Genomic DNA, 21,303 nt, shown 5'->3' on the forward strand with positions numbered 1-21,303 from the left:
CTTCCAATCACAAGTCTCATATCTCATAGCACTGTAGTATCACACTGCCGCCTTCTATTCAGCTTGGAATTCTTACTCTGGCAAATGGCAACTTTTCCTCAAGTCAACCTATGTCGTACTCTGTTAGTCCGGTTTATTTTCTACGCTCCTAGTTCTAGTGGGCATACAGTATTGTTGGCATGTTGCTAGAGACTTGTGTTTCCTCAGGAATCTCTGGACGAGGTGACCATCAAGGACACTCTGGAGGGGGACAACATGTACACCTGCTCCCAGTGTGGCAAGAAAGTACGCGCCGAGAAGAGGTGAGTCGACGCGAACCTCATGAAGAGGACCCTGCTGGTTTCTACTGAAAATGAGCCGACCATCCTGCATTGGCAGTCGTAGTTGTATATTAGATATTTTTAGAATGGTTGGCTGGTTTTCCGCTAGTCGATGTTGATTTTACCATTTAAAAAAATAACTTATTGACATCTCTAGTTTCTCTTTTTTTTGTACAAGACTTGTGCTTATATTAATCTCTCCTTTCTCCGTCCTTCTCCTTTCCAGGGCGTGCTTCAAGAAGCTGCCTCGCATCCTGAGCTTCAACACCATGCGCTACACCTTCAACATGGTCACCATGATGAAGGAGAAGGTCAACACGCACTTCTCCTTCCCCCTGCGCCTCGACATGACCCCCTACACTGAGGACTTCCTCATGGCCAAGGGTGACAGGAAAGAGGGTACGCGTCACTTCCTGTTCCAACAGACCCCCCCCCCAACCGCATGATTTGGTTCTCATAGGCTCTGTACTAAATTCACTTGTATCACTGTACTAGTCGGTGTGTTTTGAAATCGGGTTGAATAGCAATATGCGGATCATTCCTTTTTCGTAGTCTGTAGAAAGAGGACAAATGTGCTGGATAGAAAAACTAATATATGAAAACAAAGTAATGTCTGCACCTCGAATGGTCGGCAGTGATTTATCGGCGATTTAATATAACGTTTTATCCCCTTAGATGAAAATACCATCTAGCCTATCAGAGGCTAGCTGGACCAATAATTGGAGGAACGGGTTGCTCATTGATGTGGTCCCCTATGTCCTACTACAGGTTTCCGGGAGGAGGGTGAGGCTAAGGTGGCGGAGAGCTACGAGTACGACCTCATCGGCGTCACGGTTCACACGGGCACGGCCGACGGCGGCCATTACTACAGTTTCATCCGGGACATCGTCAACCCGCACGCCTACAAGAATAACAAATGGTGAGGAATATCTCTGGCTATACTATTGAAATCAGATCAGTGGGGAATTTAAAAAAATGTGGTCTCATGTTATTGCCTTACGATACGATATACTTTATTGTCCATTTACATGGAAGATAATTCATGACAATCGTTTGATTGACATCTGGGTGCTTTTGAATTTTAGGGAATACAACTGATTGTCATTAACTTAATTTGTTTGCTTTTCTCAGGTACCTGTTCAACGATGCCGAGGTAAAGCCCTTTGATTCAGCCCAGCTAGCCTCTGAGTGCTTCGGTGGAGAGATGACGGTAAACCCCCCCCCCCCCCAAAAAAAGGACAAAGCTCCAATGTTTTACTGTTAATTAATACTTTTAAATGTTTTGTCTCACCTACATGTTTGTCTTTTAGACAAAAACGTATGACTCTGTCACCGACAAGTTCATGGACTTCTCCTTTGAGAAGGTCAGTTTCCTTGTAAATCATTTTCTAATGTTTAAATGTAGTTTTAATAAAGCGATGGGTTTTAAAGTTGACAGTTTGTCCCGTGTCTCGCGCTCCAGACCCACAGCGCCTACATGCTTTTCTACAAGAGAGTGGAGCTAGAGGAGGAAAATGGCAAGGACTTCAACTTTGACGTTTCTCCAGATCTACTCGAGGTACCCGGCTGGTTACAATCGCATAGCGCTCTCCTTTCTCACATTCTTTATTCTCAAACTTTGAAATACTTATTTTGTGTTACTTTTTTAAATTTTCTCTACTCAGTGGATTTGGCAAGACAACATGCAGTTTCTCCAGGACAAGAACATATTCGAGCACACATACTTTGGGTCAGCGGCACATTTTTGTACTAGCCATCACGCCTGTACTTTTTCTGAATCTGGAATGCAGATGTGATATTATTGAGAGTTTATGTTAACAGTTCTTTGCTTGTGTGCCTGTGACTTTATCCTGAAATGTATAACCAAATTGGTTTTACTTATGAAATACTGTCTCAATTACCGCTCAAATGCAATCAAATATGGTCGTGATCTATTAACATAGTGTAAGTTATGTAGGATGTTGTGTTGGTGGATAAACTGGTCTGAGATCAGTGCTGTGACTCTCTCTGTACTCTTACCTCCAGGTTCATGTGGCAGCTTTGCAGCAGCATCCCTAGCACTTTACCAGACCCCAAAGCCATCTCCCTCATGACTGCCAAGGTACGACCGCACTCCACAAAAGCCTTATTCTCAACCATAGAACTTAATTTGAAAATCCTTGACCTTTTCACCGTTTATTTTTATTTTTATGGTTTTACCTTTACACTTTTTGAATATACTTTCCACTCTCACACTTCTCCTCCTTGGTTACAGCTTAGCACATCGTTTGTCCTGGAGACATTCATTCACTCCAAGGAAAAGGTGAGTTGTCCTTCCTTACTGTCAGTGGATGGCTCCCTCTAGTGGCTAGATTGCAATCTGGTTATTTTTCAGCGGTTAGATTTTTAGCCCTCTGTTTTACAGCGTGGTAGATGGTCTGTAACTTCTAGCAAGGGTTTGTCTACATTTTGTCTGTGCGTTTTCAGCCCACCATGCTGCAGTGGATCGAGCTACTGACCAAACAATTCAACAACAGCCAGGCGGCCTGCGAGGTAAATTGACGGTTGAAGCGCAAATCAAGGGTCCACATATTGTGCTGAAATGGTTTTCAATCATTATCAGGGTAATTGCTAACTTCCTGTTTTCATGTCGTCATGGTCTTCCAGTGGTTTTTGGACCGCATGGCTGATGATAACTGGTGGCCCATGCAGATCCTCATCAAGTGCCCCAATCAGATTGTTCGACAGGTGAGAGCCCCAATCAGATTGTTCGGCAGTCACACACACACACACTCTCACTCACACACACTCATACTCTCTGCCCTGTTGTCCCCCATCAGATGTTTCAGAGGCTGTGTATCCACGTCATCCAGAGGCTACGGCCAGTCCACGCCCACCTCTACCTACAACCTGGCATGGAGGACGGGTAGGACTGGTTGCTTATGTACCAATCAATCATCCACCCACTCAATCACTCACTCAACTGAGAAACATGTTCATTTGTGAGCTTTATAACGTTAACAATTGATGGCTTACACAGATTTTCTGGGGCATTTTTCTCACATTAAACTGGTTTGTGATATCCCATGAGTCTATAACGTGGCTTTTGAGCTGATCATGTTTTGCTGCCACTAGAGGCGTTGCAGCGTGACATCACAGTGTTGTGTCTGTGTCATTAGCTCGCTGAAAGGTGCCATGTGTCACCTACTTGCCCTAGCACTGTGGGCACTTGGAGAGTTTTGTGGCACAACATTGAGGAAAATGGTCACCAACCAAAGAAGTTTCAATTTATAATGTTCTGGATAAACTCAGGGAGAACTCCATGTTTAATTCTACTATCACCTGGGTCATGTTCAGTAGGGTACTCAACAGAGAACGTTTCAAAATGCTTTGCAACAGAAAAAAGTCTAGGTAGTCCCTTTGTTTCAGTCCATCTTCATTTGTTTGGTAATGAACATGACCTAACGAGTTGTCTGGTGTCACTTCCTGTGTGCGGCCTGCAGGTCTGACGACATGGACGGGCCGGTGGAGGACATTGGCAGCCGCTCGTGCGTGACGCGCTTCGTCAAGACGCTGCTGTCCATCATGGAGCACGGCGTCAAGCCCCACAGCAAACACCTGACCGAGTACTTCGCCTTCCTCTACGAGTTCGCCAAGATGGGCGAGGAGGAGGTGGGTCGTTGATAACAACACTCTAGACACTTTTATCCCAAAGGACTTAAGTGTGTAAAGATGAGTCCCAAATGGCACCCTATAACCAACAGAGTGTACTACATTTGACCAGAGCCTGCTCTTTGAGTGAAATACATTTTCAGTATGTTTTCTGTGATTCCTGCAGGGCTTGAACACCGTGACCTTGACTTACCTCACCAAGATACATGGCTGAAAGGGTTTTTAGAGAACAAGGTTTTTGCTAAGTCTGTTTTGTTTTCTCTTTTCTCATACCTCCAGAGTCAGTTCCTTCTGTCCCTACAAGCCATTTCCATCATGGTGCACTTCTACATGGGCACCAAGGGGCCTGAGAACGTAAGTATACACTAGTTGTGTGTGTGTGTGTGTTTCTGTGATTGGGTGTGTAATGACCTGGTCCCTCCAGCCCCAGGTGGAGGTGCTGTCTGAGGAGGAGGGAGAAGAGGAGGATGAGGAGGAGGACATCTTATCCCTGGCGGAAGAGAAGTACCGCCCTGCCGCCTTGGAGAAGATGATAGCTCTCATCGCTCTGCTGGTGGAACAGTCCCGCTCTGAGAGGTAGGGCACTGCCGGGCATGGCATATCACAACTTGGGACACAAGAAAGCAGTCTATGGCACAGGGATTTGACCTGCTACTAACAAAGTGAGATTTGTCAATGTCACTGGACAATCTGAGTATCACCCAGAACTAGACATTGTTGTGACTAGACAATTTGGTATTTACGTTTGCTGGGTCACAGGAAATGTTCATAGCTTTGGCACAACATAGTGTTGGTAATACTGCCCAAAAGTAAGCTAGAAATACTACCACATATAGCACCCAATTTTATTCGCTGTTGTCAGTATCAAATCCTCCCCCTTCATATGTTTAATTTATCTTTTTTCTAATCTCCTTTTCTCCCTCCCTTTCTCTCCAGACACCTGACTCTGTCCCAGAGTGACATGGCAGCCCTGACCGGGGGGAAAGGCTTCCCCTTCCTCTTCCAGCACATCCGAGACGGCATCAACATCAGGCAGACCTGCAACCTCATCTTCAGCCTGTGTCGCTACAACAACCGCCTGGCCGAGCACGTATGTTTAACGCGCGCACCAAATCGCACGCACCCACAAACAAACACGTCGCTGTTGTTAATGGCAGACCCTGGCCGTGACCCTACTCTCCGAGGGTGTCTCAGGGAGAGTTGGGATTTGCAAAAAAGCACAGTTGGTATAAATACAGATTTTGACATGTTTGAAATAGGACAAGTACAAGTACCCACCATATTATTATTACGTAGAGGGGCATAATTTCTCCTGTGTTTTATTCCAGATTGTATCCATGCTCTTCACCTCTATCGCTAAACTGACGCCTGAGGTAAGCACTGATGTGAGAACCTATACTTTTAATACATAATGCTCTGTCTATTATCCAACTCAATTATTAGTTTGTACACATCTCAATTTTATCCCTCATGTTCTCTACTTCTTTCTCTCATCCCTCTCTCTCCCACTCCTTATCTCCAACTCCTACTCTCTCTCTCCACCCCCTTCTCTCTCTCCATCTCCTCCTCCTAGGCGGCAAACCCTTTCTTCAAGCTGCTCACCATGCTGATGGAGCTGTCAGGTGGTCCTCCGGGCATGCCTTCCTTCGCCTCTTACATACTACAGAGGATCTGGGAGGTACGGTCACACACACACACACACAAACACACACACACACACAACATAAAATCTAATGTTATTTGTCACATGCTTCGTTAACAGTGACCGGTACGGGCCCTTCCCAACAGTGCAGAGAGAAAAATATAAATAATACAAGGAATAAATAACTAGCTTGGTACTGGTACTGGTACCGCGTGTATATAGCCAAGTCGATGTACAAGGTAATTGAGGTAGATAAGTCCATATAGGTAGGGGGTCGAGTGACTAGGCAACAGGATAGATAATAAACAGTGTTGCCACACAGTCGTGGGTGAACAGGGAGTACAGGAGGGGACTAAGCACGCACCCCAGAGGGGCCCCAGTGTTGATTGTCACCCTCACCCCCTGGGGGCGTCCCGACAGGAAGTCCAGGATCCAGTTGCAGAGGGAGGTATTCAGTCCCAGAGTACTGAACTTAGTGATGAGCTTGGAGGGCACATAGTCACATAGGTTCATTTGATTCATTGTTCTTTATAAAGTTACTTCAGTTAAACATAAATGTATTCATATACTTGTCCTTAATTCACTTTATCAAGTTATTTCAGTTGATCTTGACGTCATTGCCTAAAATATTCAGAATCGTATCCTTTTTGTTGTGTGTGTGTGTGTGTGTGTGTGTGTGTGTGTGTGTGTGTGTTCTCTCCCAGGTGATAGAGTACAACCCTAGCCAGTGTCTGGACTGGTTGGCGGTGCAGACCCCCAGGAACAAGCTGGCTCACAGCTGGGTGTTGCAGAACATGGAGAACTGGGTGGAGCGCTTCCTACTTGCCCACAACTACCCCCGTGTCCGCACATGTAAGAACACTTGTGATGTCTCTGTCTGAAAGTTCTTATGAACTACACTACATGGCCGAAAGTGTATGGGCACTGCTCGTCAAACATCTCATTCCAAAATCATGGCCATTAATATGGAGTTGGTCCCCGCTTTGCTGCCATAACAGCCTCCACTCTTCTGGGAAGGCTTTCCACTAGATGTTGGAACATTGCTGCGGGGTTTGCTTCCTTTCAGCCACGAACGTTAGTGAGGTTGGGCATTTATGTTGGGCAATTAGGCCTGGCTCGCAGTCAGTGTTCCAATTCATCCCAAAAGTGTTCAATGGGGTTGAGGTCAGGGCTCTGTGCAGGCCAGTCAAGTTCTTCCACACCAATCTCGACAAACCATATCTGAATGGATCTCGCTTTATTTGAATTTAATTTTACCTTTATTTAACTAGGCTAGTCAGTTAAGAACAAATGATTTTTTTCAATGACGACCTAGGAACAGTGGGTTAACTGCCTTGTTCAGGGGCAGAACAGGGACATTGTCATGCTGAAACAGGAAACGGCCTTCCCAAACTGTTGCCACAAAGTCGGAAGTACGGAATTGTCTAGAATGTCATTGTATGCTGTAGCGTTAAGAATTCCCTTCATTGGAACTAAGGGGCCTAGCCCAAACATGAAATACAGCCCTAGACCATTATTCCTCCTCCACTGAACTTTACAGTTTGGCACTATGCATTGGGGCAGGTAGTGTTCTTCTGGTATCCGCCAAACCCAGATTAGTCTGTCGGACTGCCAGATGGTGAAGCGTGATTCATCATTCCAGAGAACGCGTTTCCGCTGCTCCAATGTGGACAAGCTTTACACAACTTCAGCGTGTGTGTGTGTGTGTGGCTGCTCGGCTATGAAAACCCATATTAAGTTCCAGACGAACAGTTTTTGTGCTGACGTTGCTTCCAGAGGCAATTTGGAAATCAGTAGTGAGTGTTGAAACCGAGGATGGACGATTTTTACACCCTTCGGGCACTCGGTGGTCCTGTTCTGTGAGCTTGTGTGGCCTACCACTTTGCGGCTGAGCCGTTGTTGCTCCGAGACGTTTCCACTTCACATTAGGGTACTTTTTTTGTTCATCATTCTATTTTCCATAGTATCAACGCTCTTATTAAAAAGTGTTGCTGTGCAAGAGGGGCTTTCTCCTCCTTGCTGTCGGTCAGGTTGCCACCGGATACAGGGAGTTAAGAAAAGTGAAGTGTTTTATTTTTGTTCATCTGACATCTTCTGTATGATTGTCTGCGTACACATTCTCCTCTCAGTCCTTGTGTAAAGATTGCACAGTGAGGTCAATGGAAGGTTTCTGTAAGTGGGTGAACAATCCAACGCTTGGTGAATTTGGCTTCAGATTGAAAGGAAGAGCTGACATCGAAGGATCAAAAAGCGACTTCGCTAGGAATGCTTGGCTGCGACAAGCCAGGTGTTGTGTGTAGCAGTGATAACACCAAGTAAAACTTCATTTAATTCAAACTTAAACATGTAAATATGCATCAACCAACTTCTTAATGCTTCTCAGACACATTTCCACTTGCTGACCACGTACTTCTTAGGCGAAACATACTACCTCTAAAGACAATTGTTACGTAGTTGCAGTCTCCCAGCCTTTCATGCAATAGAATAAAATCAATTAAGACTATTGTACAAAAATAGTGGTATCAGAATAAAAATGTTGACGTTAACAATAACAAAGTTCATTTGAGTGTGAGTTGCCCTCAAAAATAAATAAGTAAATATATACAACAAGTAGATGGAGCTGCAACGACGTCTTTGAAAGAAGTGCGATAAATTACGTTTCCATAAAGCAAACGTATTAAGTAAAGATTTCACTACAACACAACTCCGCTCCATCCTGGTCAGCATTGCCATGGTTAAGGTATGTGGTGCTAAGAACCCTGGTCTTGCACAATCTTGCCTGCATCTAGCTGATCTTAGTTGACCAGAGAAGAAATTTTGACGAACTGACTTATTGGAAAGGTGGCATCCTGCCACGTTTTAAAGTCACCGAGCTCTTCAGTAAGGTCATTCTACTGCCGATGCTTGTCTATGGAGATTACATGGTTGTGTGCTCAGTTTTATACACCTGTCAGCACCGTGTCCACATACTTTTGTGTATATATATATATATATATATATGTATATATATAGTGTAGGTTACAAAAAGTTCCCCATAAAACAATCCCCTGAAACAGGTTACGTAAGTGCCCTTTACAACTTGTTCTATTTGTTACTCCCTCTCTCGCTTCCATCCCCACCTCACAGAGAACCAACTGACAGACAGCTAGGTACCACTGCTGTCCACTGCACTCATCCCCATCATTCTCTTCTCACTCTAGCAAAAGAACGATTGTGTGTCGTTAGCTTAGAAGTATTTTTTCAAAAGCCAGACATTTAGGCTAAACGCTGCTCTAACTCTTGAGTTCTCCCTCTGTCCCTCTAGCGGCAGCCTACCTCCTGGTCTCCCTGATTCCCAGCAACTCGTTCCGGCAGATGTTCCGCTCCACGCGTTCCCTCCACATCCCCACGCGGGACTTGCCCCTGTCCCCCGACACCACCGTGGTGCTCCACCAGGTACGGTTACACGCTGCACTCTTTCCTCCCTGTGTTTTTATTAGTGTTAGGTTCTACTCGAGGTACAGTCGGATACTGAGAAAAGCTCAAATCAGATTTATTCACCCAACTGGATGCTTCAGCTAAATAGGGTAACATGCAAGCGTGGCCGGCCGGCTCGTTAGGCAGGATTAGGCGTCCGCCTATGGCGCTAGATTGATTGAGGGCGGCATTTTCTGATCTAAACTGACCAAGGCGCACCAACAAAAATACTTAAAACCTCACGTAATTCTGGGCAAAAACAATGACAATTTCTTTCAACCAGTGGCATATGGGCTTTTTAGGTGAGCGCTGATGCCGCCCTGTGATGAGCAGTGCCCACTTTGTCAAAGACGGGGGCGTGAAATATTTCACTTGTCCATTCCCAGTGCGCTTCTCCAAGGTGTTTTTGCTGAGATGCGGCGCTCCACCAACGTTCCGTCAAAAAGAAAATCTAACATAAATCATGTAGCAGATATAGTAGAAAGAATGTGGCCTTTTCTGTAGCCAACAGGCCGGAGGTCAAACGTACGACAATGTATTAAGACTGACACTTTTTACATCATGCCGGTTTCTCTGATCAAACGAAATGGCGCCCAATCATCAAAGAAATGCGCTGTCACATTAACAAACAACATATCCTAAAAACAGGACAGGTCAAAGTAAAATGGACGATATGGAATCTACAATCACAACTGTTGTCCAGGAGTTTCCCACCCTTTGTCATGATCAGTGGTTTCAAGTTTGTATCTGTGTATTTTTGACAAGTTGATCATAGTGAAAAAATCTCATATTTCTGCATTACGTGTTGATTCTACCCTGATGAAGACAGCTTGTCTGTTGAAACGTTGGACATTAAATTACATTTACATTTAAGTCATTTAGCAGACGCTCTTATCCAGAGCAACTTACAAATTGGGAAGTTCATACATATTCATCCTGGTCCCCCCGTGGGAATTGAACCCTGGTCCCCCCGTGGGAATTGAACCCACAACCCTGGCGTTACAAGCGCCATGCTCTACCAACTGAGCCACACGGGACCAAATTATTGCATCTGAGCTCCTAGAGTGTGCGGCTCTCCTTGAATTTTGTTTATATTACGTGTTGTGCAAACACATTGCAAATAGGCTCACGATTACTCCCGATGAAGTTGGGTAGCTGATATTCGGTGCTTAAATAGCCAAATTGATTAGTCACAGGAATCAGGACCAAGAAAGCCAATGCAACGGCCTGTTTTACAAATGGGGGGCCTACCACGTGTATAAGCATTCATAAAATTCCATGGCTGGTCGACATGGTAGGCTGCGCACCAGCCAAGGTCCTTTTTTTATGTCTCGCCTAGGGCGGCTGAGAGGCAAGGACCGGGCCCTGCATGCAAGTTACACAAGCATATATTTATACCCCGACTAGGCGGATTTCCCCTTTTTTTGTATGTCTAAGATAAACAATTAGTCTCTGTTGCTGGGCGGAAACTAGGTCTGTGCCTCTTTGTTACTGTCCAGAACCTTTGTGGGCCGCTGTGTCTGTGTGAGAGAGAAAGCTGCAGTTAGTGTCACTGGGGCCCCTCTGACCCCCCCTCACAGATGTTTCCTCCCTCTTCAACTATTGTCCTCTCCTTGCCCTTGTTCCTCAGAAACTGACTTAGCTCACCAGCAACCCAACTGTTGCTCTTTTGCCTCTTTTTCCTTAGAATCTTAATATACAGCACTAACAGTGTCTGACCTGAGACCGACACGTTCTGTACTTCCCCTTGTCGCTACAATAACACACAAGCTCCAACAACCAAAGCCATAACAAGATTACTACTACTAATGAACTTATTATACAATTATAATGGGCTCAAGTCAAGCGGTTTCCATCATTAGCGACGTTTCGGGCCAATCAGGTCTTGGCAATAATATCCGTTTGCTGGTATTTTTTGATCACCTGCTCAGATATCTTCTAGTTCAAAGAGAAGTGGATATAATTTACAACCCGTAAAGGAGATTTACATAAAACAATTTATTGACAAGATGCAGTATGTACAACGATTAGATTGAAGTGTACGTGTTTCACAGGGACTGTTTTGTAGTTATGTTTATTTTGTATGAAAACGAAAAAAATACAGAAAAAATATCTAGAATCTTTCCCTTTGCTTTTGTACCAGGTGTACAACCTGCTTCTGGGCCTGCTGGGTCGGGCCAAGCTCTACGTGGACGCGGCGGTGCATGGGACCACCAAGCTGGTGCAGTACTTCAGCTTCATGACCTACTGCCTCATCTCCAAGACGGAGAAGCTCATGTTCTCCGGTTACTTCATGGACCTGTGGAACCTCTTCCAGGTGGGGGGGGGGGGGTGAAAAGGCGTTGTCTGCTTTGGGAAGAATTGAGTGGGCTAAATGAGACTGGGATTAGATTAGTCATATTAGTCTCTTTGTGCGTTCACCACACTACACTAGAATGACCAAACGCCTGTATTTAGTTAATCTCAAGACATGAAAAGGAAGTCGATTTGTTTGGTTCCTTTTTCTCTTCCTCTGTGGTGTACACACCTTAATGAATAATAAAGCTAGTGATAGTAATGAAATAAGTGAGTTGCAGTAAGAGAACCTCTCTGATCTTCCCCCCCCCCTGTCTCAGCCCAAGCTGTCTGAACCAGCCATCGCCACTAACCACAACAAGCAGGCCCTGCTCTCCTTCTGGCACAACGTGTGTATGGAGTGTCCCGAGAACGTCCGGCTGGTCGTCCAGAACCCCGTGGTCACTAAGAACATCGCCTTCAACTACATCCTGGCCGACCACGACGACCAGGAGGTAGAAATAATACATTTTAGTTGCAAAGCCCCCTCATTTTTGAATTAACAAAATGAATCTAGTCTCGAGCAGAGGCAACGATGTCCTAGCTATAGAAACGGTACCACTTGGTCAACCGTTGGGAAGCATAACGCTAAATTGGGCAAAGGTGATGCCTATCTTCACCATGTTTACCAAGTGGCATGATTCGCAAAAATGCGATGAGTTCTGTGTAGTGCATGTTTGCCACAGCGCCTCCGAGGCCTAACGCTACCGTGGCACTGCCATATCCTACTGTCCTTTCCAACTGAAGGTTTACCAAATGACACGCCCCTACGTCCCACAGTTCATTAGTTAGAACCTTCAGTGCACGAAGCGCCTTCAACTGGCAAGGGAGCGGCGATCTCTGAAACATTTTCTGAGCAATTTATCCAGGAACACGTTGGAAATGTACTAAATGTTACTAGCAAAAACACAACAGCCAAAGAATGAAGAGAGGGCAGTCGCTAGAGGTGAGTCTGAAAGCCTGCTTGTAATGATTTCCCAACAGGTGGTGCTGTTCAACCGGGGAATGCTGCCGGCGTACTACGGCATCCTGAGGATGTGCTGCGAGCAGTCGCCCGCCTTCACCCGCCAGCTGGCCTCGCACCAGAACATCCAGTGGGCCTTCAAGAACCTGACGCCGCACGCCAGCCAGTACCCAGGGGTGGGTGGTCCGGCTGACTGACTCTGTCCCTTTTGTGTATAATGGGAAGATGACCTGATTTGACTGGGTGCTGGTGTGTGTTGACTGTTCGTGTGACTGTCCGTCTGTCTTTTTTTCTCTCTTACTGCGTCAGGCGACTATCTTATGCCTCTGTTATACTGCCTGTGTCCATGACCCCTCAGGCGATTCATTAGTGCCTTGTCCACTATCATCCTCTAAGCGCTTCATGCGGAAATCAGAGGGCTAGGCCTCTTGAGATGTTTCTAGGTGGTCTCTCGGTTGATTTGTCTCTGTTGCCTCTTTGACCACTGCCTGGTGTGTCTGTGTGTTGGTCCCCCTGCAGGCGGTGGAGGAGCTGTTCAACCTGATGCAGCTGTTTGTGGCCCAGCGGTCGGACATGAGGGAGGAGGAGCTGGAGGACGTCAAGCAGTTTAAGAAGACCACCATCAGCTGCTACCTCCGCTGCCTGGACGGACGCTCCTGCTGGACCACACTCATCAGGTAACACAGAGAGGGGAAACACACACACACACACAGGGAAAGGGGATCACACACACACACACACAGAGAGGGGATCACGCGCACACACACAGAGGGAGGGCAACACTCTCACTTGCCACCAGGATCATGTTCATAAGGCACCACGTTGAAGAAAATGGACTGAAACAGGGACTACCAGGAATGGTCCAATAGGACACAATCATTTGTTGCAAAACGTTTTAAAACATTTTCCTTTGCATGCCCTAAAACACGGCCCAGATACGAAGCATCTGCAGAGTAAAAAAATAAAAAATTGAACACGCGGCAACTTAACCAGAGAAATGTCTGATGCCTTTTAGAGAATCATATGGGCACTGTCTTACTTTTGAGATGAAAGCACTGTGAAAGTGCAGTATATGTCCATGATATAGTGTAACTGTGTTTTGTGTCCTTCCCCAGTGCCTTCCGTGTGTTGTTGGAGAACGATGAGGACAGACTACTAGTGGTCTTCAACAGAGGACTCATCCTCATGACAGAGGTACGTCAAGACATTCTGCACTAATTCTGGTTATTAGGCTTAAATCGAACCATTTATACATTGCTTCATTTCACTGGCTTGTATATTATAATTTTGAATTGGTTGGTGGCAGTCTCGTGTTGCCACATTTCCAAGTCTCGTTCATCACTCAGCTAGCGGAAATCAAGGTTAACGGGTTCAAAATGTACATAATATTACCGTTTAATGTAGTTTTATTCTGTATCCAATATAAGACATTTTATATTTTAAGTTCTCAATGTAAAGGGTGCCCATATAGGTTTATCATGACATCAGCTGTTGCGTAAATCGTTATCGGTCATTTGACGTGCCCCTCCCTCTCTCCATCCTGCTGTCTTTAACACCATACACATGATGTTGGTACTTTGAAGTTCTTTCATTGTGAGCTGTATCCTGTAAAATAATATTTTCCTATAAAGTGTAGGAATGTGAATTTCTTAGGCCAAGGGTTCTAGCTTAGGCAACGGTTTGTCATTTGATGTGCCCCTCTCGCCCTCTCTCGCTCTCCCTTGCTTCCCTCTCTCCCCCTTTCTCTCTGCTTCCCGCAGTCGTTCAACACCCTGCACATGATGTACCACGAGGCCACAGCGTGTCATGTGACGGGGGACCTGGTGGAGCTGCTGTCCATCTTCCTGTCGGTCCTCAAGGCCACGCGGCCCTATCTGCAGCGCAAAGGTCAGCGAAAACACCCTCCCTCCCCCTCTCTGGATGTTGTAACTGTAATGGGTTACAGAGTTCGTCTTTACAGTTAATTCATTCAGCTGTATCCTCAAGATATTTTAGTTGAGTTATTTACATGTGTAAGAGTAATTGTATTAGAATTCATGTGGCGATTTGAGAGAACTATGTACATATTTATGTTGTATTGGATTACGCTATTGACTGCAAGTACCAGAATGCCTTCCGGCAGGAAGTAAAAATAGAACAAAAAAAGAACTCGCCAGTTATGTGCAAGTGATTATCGTGGCTTTTGCTGGCAGCTTTCTTTTTATTGTTTTGTAGAATCTAAAGCGGTAAAATGTATTATTACTAAAAAGAAGCTTTCATCTCACAACCGACGTCCCTCGTCAATTATTTTGAAGATAGTTATTGTATGCTGACTACCTACCTTGCAGCGAAACCTAATTTTCAAGTCAAATGTTCTGTCTCCCATTGACATCAGTCAAATGTTCTCTCAGTCATGAAGTGAAAGTTAGGATTCACCTCCTCGTGAATAAGCCCTGTGTTCTTCTGTCGTAGCCTTTTGTTAACTAGAGCTCAGTGACTTGCCTTTTTTACTTTGGGACCCTGTAAAGTCTCTGTATGACCTGTGTTGTTCTCCTATAGACGTGAAGCAGGCTCTTATCCAGTGGCAGGAGAGGATCGACTTTGCCCACAAGCTGCTCACCCTCCTCAACTCCTACAGCCCTCCGGAGCTCCGCAACGCCTGCCTGGGTAAGCTCACACAAACAGTTTGGATAATACTTGACCACATTTTCCCCTCTAAACTATTCCACATAGCATACCTGTTGTTGTATGTAATATGAGATGTGATGTCACTAGTAGTTCCTGGTTATTTCTGTCCCCCCCCCCCCCCCCCCCCCCCTCCAGATGTTCTGAAGGAGCTGGTCCTGTTGAGTCCCCATGACTTCCTGCACACTCTGGTGCCCTTCCTGCAGCACAACCACTGCACCTACCACCACAGCAACATCCCCAGTGAGTGCCCCCCTCCAGCTGCTACACTTAAGAGCTCGTCTTATGTACTGACGAAAGTTAATGAGGACAAACGCAAGCCATCATGAAAATAATGCCGATTTAATAATACTACACAGCATGCTATCCTAAGGACCTTGGCTCTGTCTGTAGCCTCCGGTTCTCCAAGTGCATGCCAGAGTACCGGGGGGAGTCTTTGACTGTCCTGGCCTCTCCGTGCCTGAGGCAGTCACTCAACTGTCCTACAGATATCTAGGGACAACAACAACAAAAAAACATGTATTTTTGTTCAGAATCTCCCATTGACACACATGTTGCTGTAGATTTGCGTAAGACCCGGTAGGATTTGTCTGAATGTGACTCTCTTTTGTACACAGTGTCCTTTGGGCCTTACCTGCCCTGCAGAGAGAACATCAAGCTGATGGGAGGCAAGAACAACATCAGGCCTCCCAGACCTGAACTCAACATGTGCCTCCTGCCTTCCATGGTGGAGACCAGCAAGGTGTGTGTCTCTGAATAGCACCACTGCTTCGTGTCTCTCGGCCAGTTTGTCATTTTCTTAACATAAAGACCGTCTTTGGCACCAAGATCATGTCAAGTTTGATAGGACAGTGGTGTTAGTGCTAAAGAGGATGTTTTATGTTTTGGTGAAATCTCACCGCAGGTTGTTGTCAGGGAGATTGCTCTCGATGGCTTACCTGGCTAAGTAAAGGTTAATTTAAGATGAAAGACCATCTGTCCTACCTGGTTAAAATTGTGGTTGGATAAGTGGAAACGGTGCCTAAAACCACCGCGGAAGTTCCCTCTGGGGAAAATAGAGTAGAGTGTGTATGTTTCTTCGCAATTTCAAGGTCTGTTCATTTCATGTGTATATTTGCGCTAGTGTGGTCTTCCTGCTGCCATTGCGAAGGACCATCAACTTCTATGTCCCTCTGTCTCTCTCTCTCTCAGGGTAAAGATGAGGTGTATGACCGGATGCTCCTCGACTACTTTCTCTCCTACCACCAGTTCATCCACCTGCTGTGTCGAGTCGCCATCAACTGCGAGAAGTTCACCGAGACCCTTGTCAAACTAAGTGAGTGTGTGTGGATGCATTTCTAATGTTACTGTATCTAATGACTAAAAAGGCTGTCTGTCTGGTTGTGTGTGTGTGTGTATCTGGTGTGTCGCCAATGTGACCATGTCTCTCTGGCTCCAGGTGTCCTGATAGCGTACGAGGGCGTGCCTCTGCACTTGGCCCTCTTCCCCAAGCTGTGGACGGAGCTTTGCCAGTCTCAGGTAAATAACACACACTTTCACACACAATTTCAGAAACACTTTAACACACTCACTCAAAAACAGTCACACACACAATACTCGGACACATATGCGTACTATTTCTCTCACTTGCATACACACTTAACACACATCCAAATCTACAAACACACATAACACACATCAAATTATACAAACTCACTGATTGTACGTTGTCACCGACATCTTGCTGTGCTGTTCTGTAGTCGGCCCTGGCTAAGACGTGTGTGAAGCTTCTGTGCGAGGACCCGGCGTTCGGCGAGTACATCAAGTGCATCCTGATGGACGAGAGGACCTTCCTCAACAACAACATGGCCTACTCCTTCCTCACCTGCTTCCTGCACAAGGTAGCCATCTTGGAGCCATCGCTACCATCCGTTTATTTCAACACCGACAGCCTCTGCTTTAGCCTCTTTTTATAGCCTGTCATTTCATGTATGCATCCAATGTTGACGCGAAACCAAGGTTTCACGCTGGTCTGAGTCCCAGATCTGTTTTGCCGTCTTGTCAACTTCAAATGGCCGCAAGGATGTTGGCAAGACTGCATAATCTGATCTGGGACTCCACCTTGCTATTTTAAATACCATGTTGATGGGCCTTTCGAGTGCATGACCGCAAGTGTGTGTGTGTCATCTCTCAGGTCCAGAGCCAGGTGCTGTCAGGCCCCAGCTGTGCCAACCTGATCAGTCTGCTGGTGACCAACCTGCTGAACGAGTACCACAGCCTACAGCCCGAGCTGGCCTCGCACCGCCTGGAGCTGAGCAAGACCAGCGGCCTCCTCAACGCTGTCAGTAACCCTTATTCATGCCCTTATTCACGCCTTATTCCCATTCTGTTAATGCACTATTCATGCCTTATTCACGTTCTGTTAGTACACTATTCATGCCTTATTCTAATGCAATTCATGCCCTATTTATATGCTATTCATCCCTTTTTCACGCTCTACTCGGGCCTTATTCATGCTTCCTCGTTAATTCCATAGTCATTCCTTACTAGATTGTCATTCCCTGTTCAAATGCTATTCTCTACTAGATAATCACTTATCTTTTGTCCTTCTCCCTCCCTCTCTTCAGGACCTGCGAGCGTTAGCGTTGATGTTGTCCATACACACCCCCCAGGCGTTGGACCCGGCTCTGGGTCCGGCCCTGCAGGAGTTGCTGTCCAAGTGTAGCGCCTGTGTGCAGCAACGCAGCGCGCTCGAACAGGAGGCCAAGGACCGCAAGGCCAAAGGTACGACACATACAGTCTACTGTCACAAACTTGAAAAATGGAAACGCATTGATGGTAGTCAATGTGTGGTGTCCCTTTCAGCCTATTGTCACTTAGTAGTGTAAGCAGATAACAGGGTTGGACTATGTGTCATTTAAACCCGTTGGGAATGATGACTTGAAGTTGAAAATGCTAATGGTAGTACTACCTGTACACAGATGTGAAGGTTAATCACCTGAGTTTCTTCTCTGTCTCTCAGCGGAGGAGGAGGGCGCCACCCCAGTGAAGCGCCGGCGGATGAGTAGCGACGACGGCCCCGGGGAAGGAACCAGCGCCGGCACCAGCACCGGGGCTGTGACTGTTTCCGGACCCACCTGTGCTGCCTCCACCTCCTCCTCCCTCCCCCCATGTGTCGAGCTGAAGCCGGAGCACCAGGAGGCACTGACTCCCACCAGCACCTCGGACACAGAGACACGGGACTCCTCGTCCCTCATCGACCCGGGAACCGAGCACGACCCGCCCTCACCGGATCCTACCGCTGCCACCAGTTGCAGCCAACCCCCTGGGGACGCCTCCCCCAAGGAGGAGAAGATGGAGGCTTCCTCTTCCTCCTCTTCCTCATCATCCTCCTCTTCCTCCCTCCCGGAGACAGGAGAGTTGTCGTACGGCGGCAGCGGACAGGGAGGGAAGGAGCCGCAGTCGTCTCAGACTCAGCAGGCAGCCATGGCAGGAGCGGAGGAGGAAGAGAGGAGGGAAGCAACGGCGGCAATGGATGAGACTTGTGGAGGCTCGGCCGCCCTGGCCTCGGAGGACCTGGCCTTTCCATCTGCCCTGGGGCTGGCAGGAGAGGGGCCAGAGGTCCCAGGGTGCAGTAGCCACGCCCCCTCGCAGGCTCTGACGAACTCTGCCCCGCCTCCGGACACCCTGGAAATGCTCTACAGGACAGTGGAGGCCACTATCGCCGTGGTTACAAAACTATTTGGGAAAGGGCCGTGCTCCGCCTCCTCGTGACATCCCCATTATTGCTCTCAGCGCCATGAGCCCTTTTTAAAAATATTTTTTGTCTGTTATTTTTTCTCTCTAAATGAATTATGCTCTTTCGTTTAACACTTTTCTTTCCCTGTTTTCATCCTTTCGTTTGTCGTTTCCCTTTTCTGTGTGTGTTGCGTTGGCCTCTGCTGATGTGCTTCTATCAGTTCTTGTGCTCCGGTATGTCACGCGATCACTCCTCCCCAGCTTCAATGGCAGAAGAAGGCTCCAGACAGCATGCTCCCAAATGACTATAAACATGCACAGCCGCCAATCCATTGGACGAAAGAGATCAATGGATCGGCAAAAATAATACTTTTTTTTTTTTAAACCTATTTGAGTTCTTTTTGAAGTGACTTATTTGTTTGAGGTTGCTGTAACGGGGAAAGGTTTACAGGAATTTTAGTCTCTTCTGTATGCAATTTAATTTTATTGCATTTTTACTCTGTATAAAATGGTGTCCTCTGTGCCAGTTTTGTACTTTATGAAAGAGGCAAAAGTTGCCTTGCTTTTTTTCTGTGGTTAATATCCAAACTAAGTTTACCTGTACATTAAAAAAGAACCACAAGAAACTTGATTCTGTAAAGAATCTTCTCCTAGTTGTTGCCTGGCGGTGTATATGAAAACTATATATATATAGATATATATATCTATATATATATATATATAATGGTGCTTTATTTGACACGATATCTGTGGGTGAAATAAAGCAGACTTGGTGTAACAGTTGGAGCTTTATTTTATTTACTGAAAATACATTCCATAATCTATTGTCATTCTTGCTTCTTCTGGTTTTGTTTCTTTTTTTATTTATTTTGATATAGGATAAATTAATAAAAATTGTAATATGAATAATTCTGAACTGAAAACCACAATGAGCTATGATCATTTTTTTCCCTATAGCGTCCTCGCACATCCTGGATTAAATCTGATTGATTTAGCATTGTGATTGATTTATTGTTTTATGGATCCCCCGTACAACCTTCACCGTGGTCGTAAGGTTTACTAGAATGTTTCCGGACTTATTCCGCCTCACGTTACACTGCTGTGAAGAACCACAATCATTTTAATTGAACCTTGTCTTTATCAAATCAAATGTAGATGGAGTATGTTTTCAAGGGAAACCTGGTCCTTAGGCTGCAGCAGTTTTGAGAAGTCTTTGGGTGGACTGCGACACTAATGGCCGCTATTATCAGCTCTGCTCTTGTTTTGTTTTGCTCCGTCTGGTTTTGCTTTGTACCTTAACAAACATGTGGTCTAAGTCCTGCACAACCCAATGCTAGGTCAGTGTTTTGAAACAGATACGGTCTTGAAACTGTCCTTGATAGGAGGACATGCGGGGGTACTCTACGTCAATCCACACAATCCTGGTCTTGAGAGACCAGTGTGGTGTGTGTGTGTGATGGTATTTTTATCGTAACCATCCTCTCTGTAAAAATGTTGTATTGATTTGTTACAGGGGTACTGAAGACCACTTTACACAGGGACCCTTCAGGCAGGTGTGTAACTTGCTGAGGGGAGTGGGGGGGGGGCGGGGGTTATTAGAAACACATACATTTGATCCCCCATTTAATATGCCATGATTAGTTTGATTTCCTTCTGTAAAGCGCCAAGCAGCTACTGTCTTTCTGGCTTTGCACCACAGAATCAGTCCCTCATTTTATGATCGTATCCCCCACTGCAAAATATGCTTTTGGACCGGCCCATGGTAAGCGCAGCACTGCAGTATAGGCTACACTCAAATGTTCCAAAATGTACTTGGATCCGTTCAAAAAGTGCACAAGTATGTCAGTGGTTCTATGTGACCGATATTAACATTTAGAAAGAGGGGAGATCTAAAGATGCAACAACTAGCATGGGTTGCTAATATGACTAGGATTGTCTTGGGGTGCTGGAAAATGAAATGAAGTTGATAGAAACCCAGTAGAACATGCTAGAAATGCTGCTTTCAATGGTATAAGGAACTGTTTATAAAAATCCCTCAACATTTCATGGTCTGATTTTCGCTAGGCTACTGTGGAACAAGGTAAGACATGCCTCAAAATGACTTATGGTTTTAAACCATTACGTTTTAGTTTTAAAATGCTGATTGCCTCCGTTCAGTTTTCAAGGTGGTTGACGTGTGTGGTGCGCAACAGGCACTGGCCTTTCTCGCAGCTCTTGTGGCAATTTTGATCTGAACTAACCGTGCCTTGAGTATGTTAACTGAACAAGCCTTTATGTTCATGTTAATTATCTTAATTTATATTTGTCAAACGTCACTGCCTTTAAGCCTATTTATGTAATTAAACGTTTGGCAAAATTTTCTGGCGCCTCCATGTCAGCATCAGTGTGGACAAGCACCTTGCTTTGAGATGTTGGCTAATTTATTTATATACATCCACCACGAGCTGCCAGAACAGCTTCAATGTGCCCAGGCATACAGTATATTCAGAAAGTATTCAGAACCCTTGACTTTGTCCATGTTTAGTTAAGTTACACCCTTGTTCTTTTTTTAAATA

The 21,303-nt window shown here is 45.7% G+C and overlaps 1 protein-coding gene and 3 non-coding genes across 11 annotated transcripts in view; 3 read left to right on the forward strand and 1 right to left on the reverse strand.

Annotated features, from left to right (window-relative positions):
- LOC129839823 (ubiquitin carboxyl-terminal hydrolase 34-like) overlaps positions 1-19,748 on the forward strand; it is a 56,831-nt gene extending 37,083 nt beyond the window's left edge. For 6 of the 8 annotated variants that reach the window (XM_055907480.1, XM_055907483.1, XM_055907482.1 and 3 more), the window contains exons 44-78: positions 208-302; positions 547-719; positions 1,089-1,239; positions 1,452-1,530; positions 1,631-1,684; positions 1,783-1,878; positions 1,985-2,049; positions 2,346-2,421; positions 2,575-2,622; positions 2,787-2,852; positions 2,967-3,047; positions 3,140-3,225; positions 3,803-3,971; positions 4,251-4,325; positions 4,396-4,547; positions 4,908-5,061; positions 5,300-5,356; positions 5,545-5,649; positions 6,318-6,465; positions 8,918-9,048; positions 11,213-11,386; positions 11,685-11,858; positions 12,388-12,543; positions 12,887-13,044; positions 13,483-13,561; positions 14,128-14,254; positions 14,906-15,013; positions 15,170-15,274; positions 15,649-15,773; positions 16,223-16,346; positions 16,470-16,549; positions 16,771-16,911; positions 17,205-17,351; positions 17,638-17,794; positions 18,033-19,748. In XM_055907480.1, the coding sequence (XP_055763455.1) occupies positions 208-302; positions 547-719; positions 1,089-1,239; positions 1,452-1,530; positions 1,631-1,684; positions 1,783-1,878; positions 1,985-2,049; positions 2,346-2,421; positions 2,575-2,622; positions 2,787-2,852; positions 2,967-3,047; positions 3,140-3,225; positions 3,803-3,971; positions 4,251-4,325; positions 4,396-4,547; positions 4,908-5,061; positions 5,300-5,356; positions 5,545-5,649; positions 6,318-6,465; positions 8,918-9,048; positions 11,213-11,386; positions 11,685-11,858; positions 12,388-12,543; positions 12,887-13,044; positions 13,483-13,561; positions 14,128-14,254; positions 14,906-15,013; positions 15,170-15,274; positions 15,649-15,773; positions 16,223-16,346; positions 16,470-16,549; positions 16,771-16,911; positions 17,205-17,351; positions 17,638-17,794; positions 18,033-18,784 (4,668 nt within the window). In that variant the 3' untranslated portion in view covers positions 18,785-19,748. The remainder of the gene's footprint in view (positions 1-207; positions 303-546; positions 720-1,088; positions 1,240-1,451; positions 1,531-1,630; positions 1,685-1,782; positions 1,879-1,984; positions 2,050-2,345; positions 2,422-2,574; positions 2,623-2,786; positions 2,853-2,966; positions 3,048-3,139; positions 3,226-3,802; positions 3,972-4,250; positions 4,326-4,395; positions 4,548-4,907; positions 5,062-5,299; positions 5,357-5,544; positions 5,650-6,317; positions 6,466-8,917; positions 9,049-11,212; positions 11,387-11,684; positions 11,859-12,387; positions 12,544-12,886; positions 13,045-13,482; positions 13,562-14,127; positions 14,255-14,905; positions 15,014-15,169; positions 15,275-15,648; positions 15,774-16,222; positions 16,347-16,469; positions 16,550-16,770; positions 16,912-17,204; positions 17,352-17,637; positions 17,795-18,032) is intronic. The other 2 variants (XM_055907481.1, XM_055907485.1) reach the window with 1 other exon arrangement.
- LOC129840045 (small nucleolar RNA SNORA17) lies at positions 3,424-3,553 on the forward strand. The gene has a single exon (XR_008757163.1). It is a non-coding gene; the product is annotated as a small nucleolar RNA SNORA17 (small nucleolar RNA).
- trnat-ugu (transfer RNA threonine (anticodon UGU)) lies at positions 10,032-10,108 on the reverse strand. The gene has a single exon. It is a non-coding gene; the product is annotated as a tRNA-Thr (tRNA).
- Positions 15,388-15,521, forward strand: LOC129840041 (small nucleolar RNA SNORA44). Its single transcript, XR_008757159.1, has one exon. It is a non-coding gene; the product is annotated as a small nucleolar RNA SNORA44 (small nucleolar RNA).
- Positions 19,749-21,303: the final 1,555 nt, after the last annotated feature.

Source organism: Salvelinus fontinalis, chromosome 40 (assembly GCF_029448725.1).
Source record: "Salvelinus fontinalis isolate EN_2023a chromosome 40, ASM2944872v1, whole genome shotgun sequence".
In the NCBI taxonomy this organism is placed as follows: Eukaryota; Metazoa; Chordata; class Actinopteri; order Salmoniformes; family Salmonidae; genus Salvelinus; species Salvelinus fontinalis.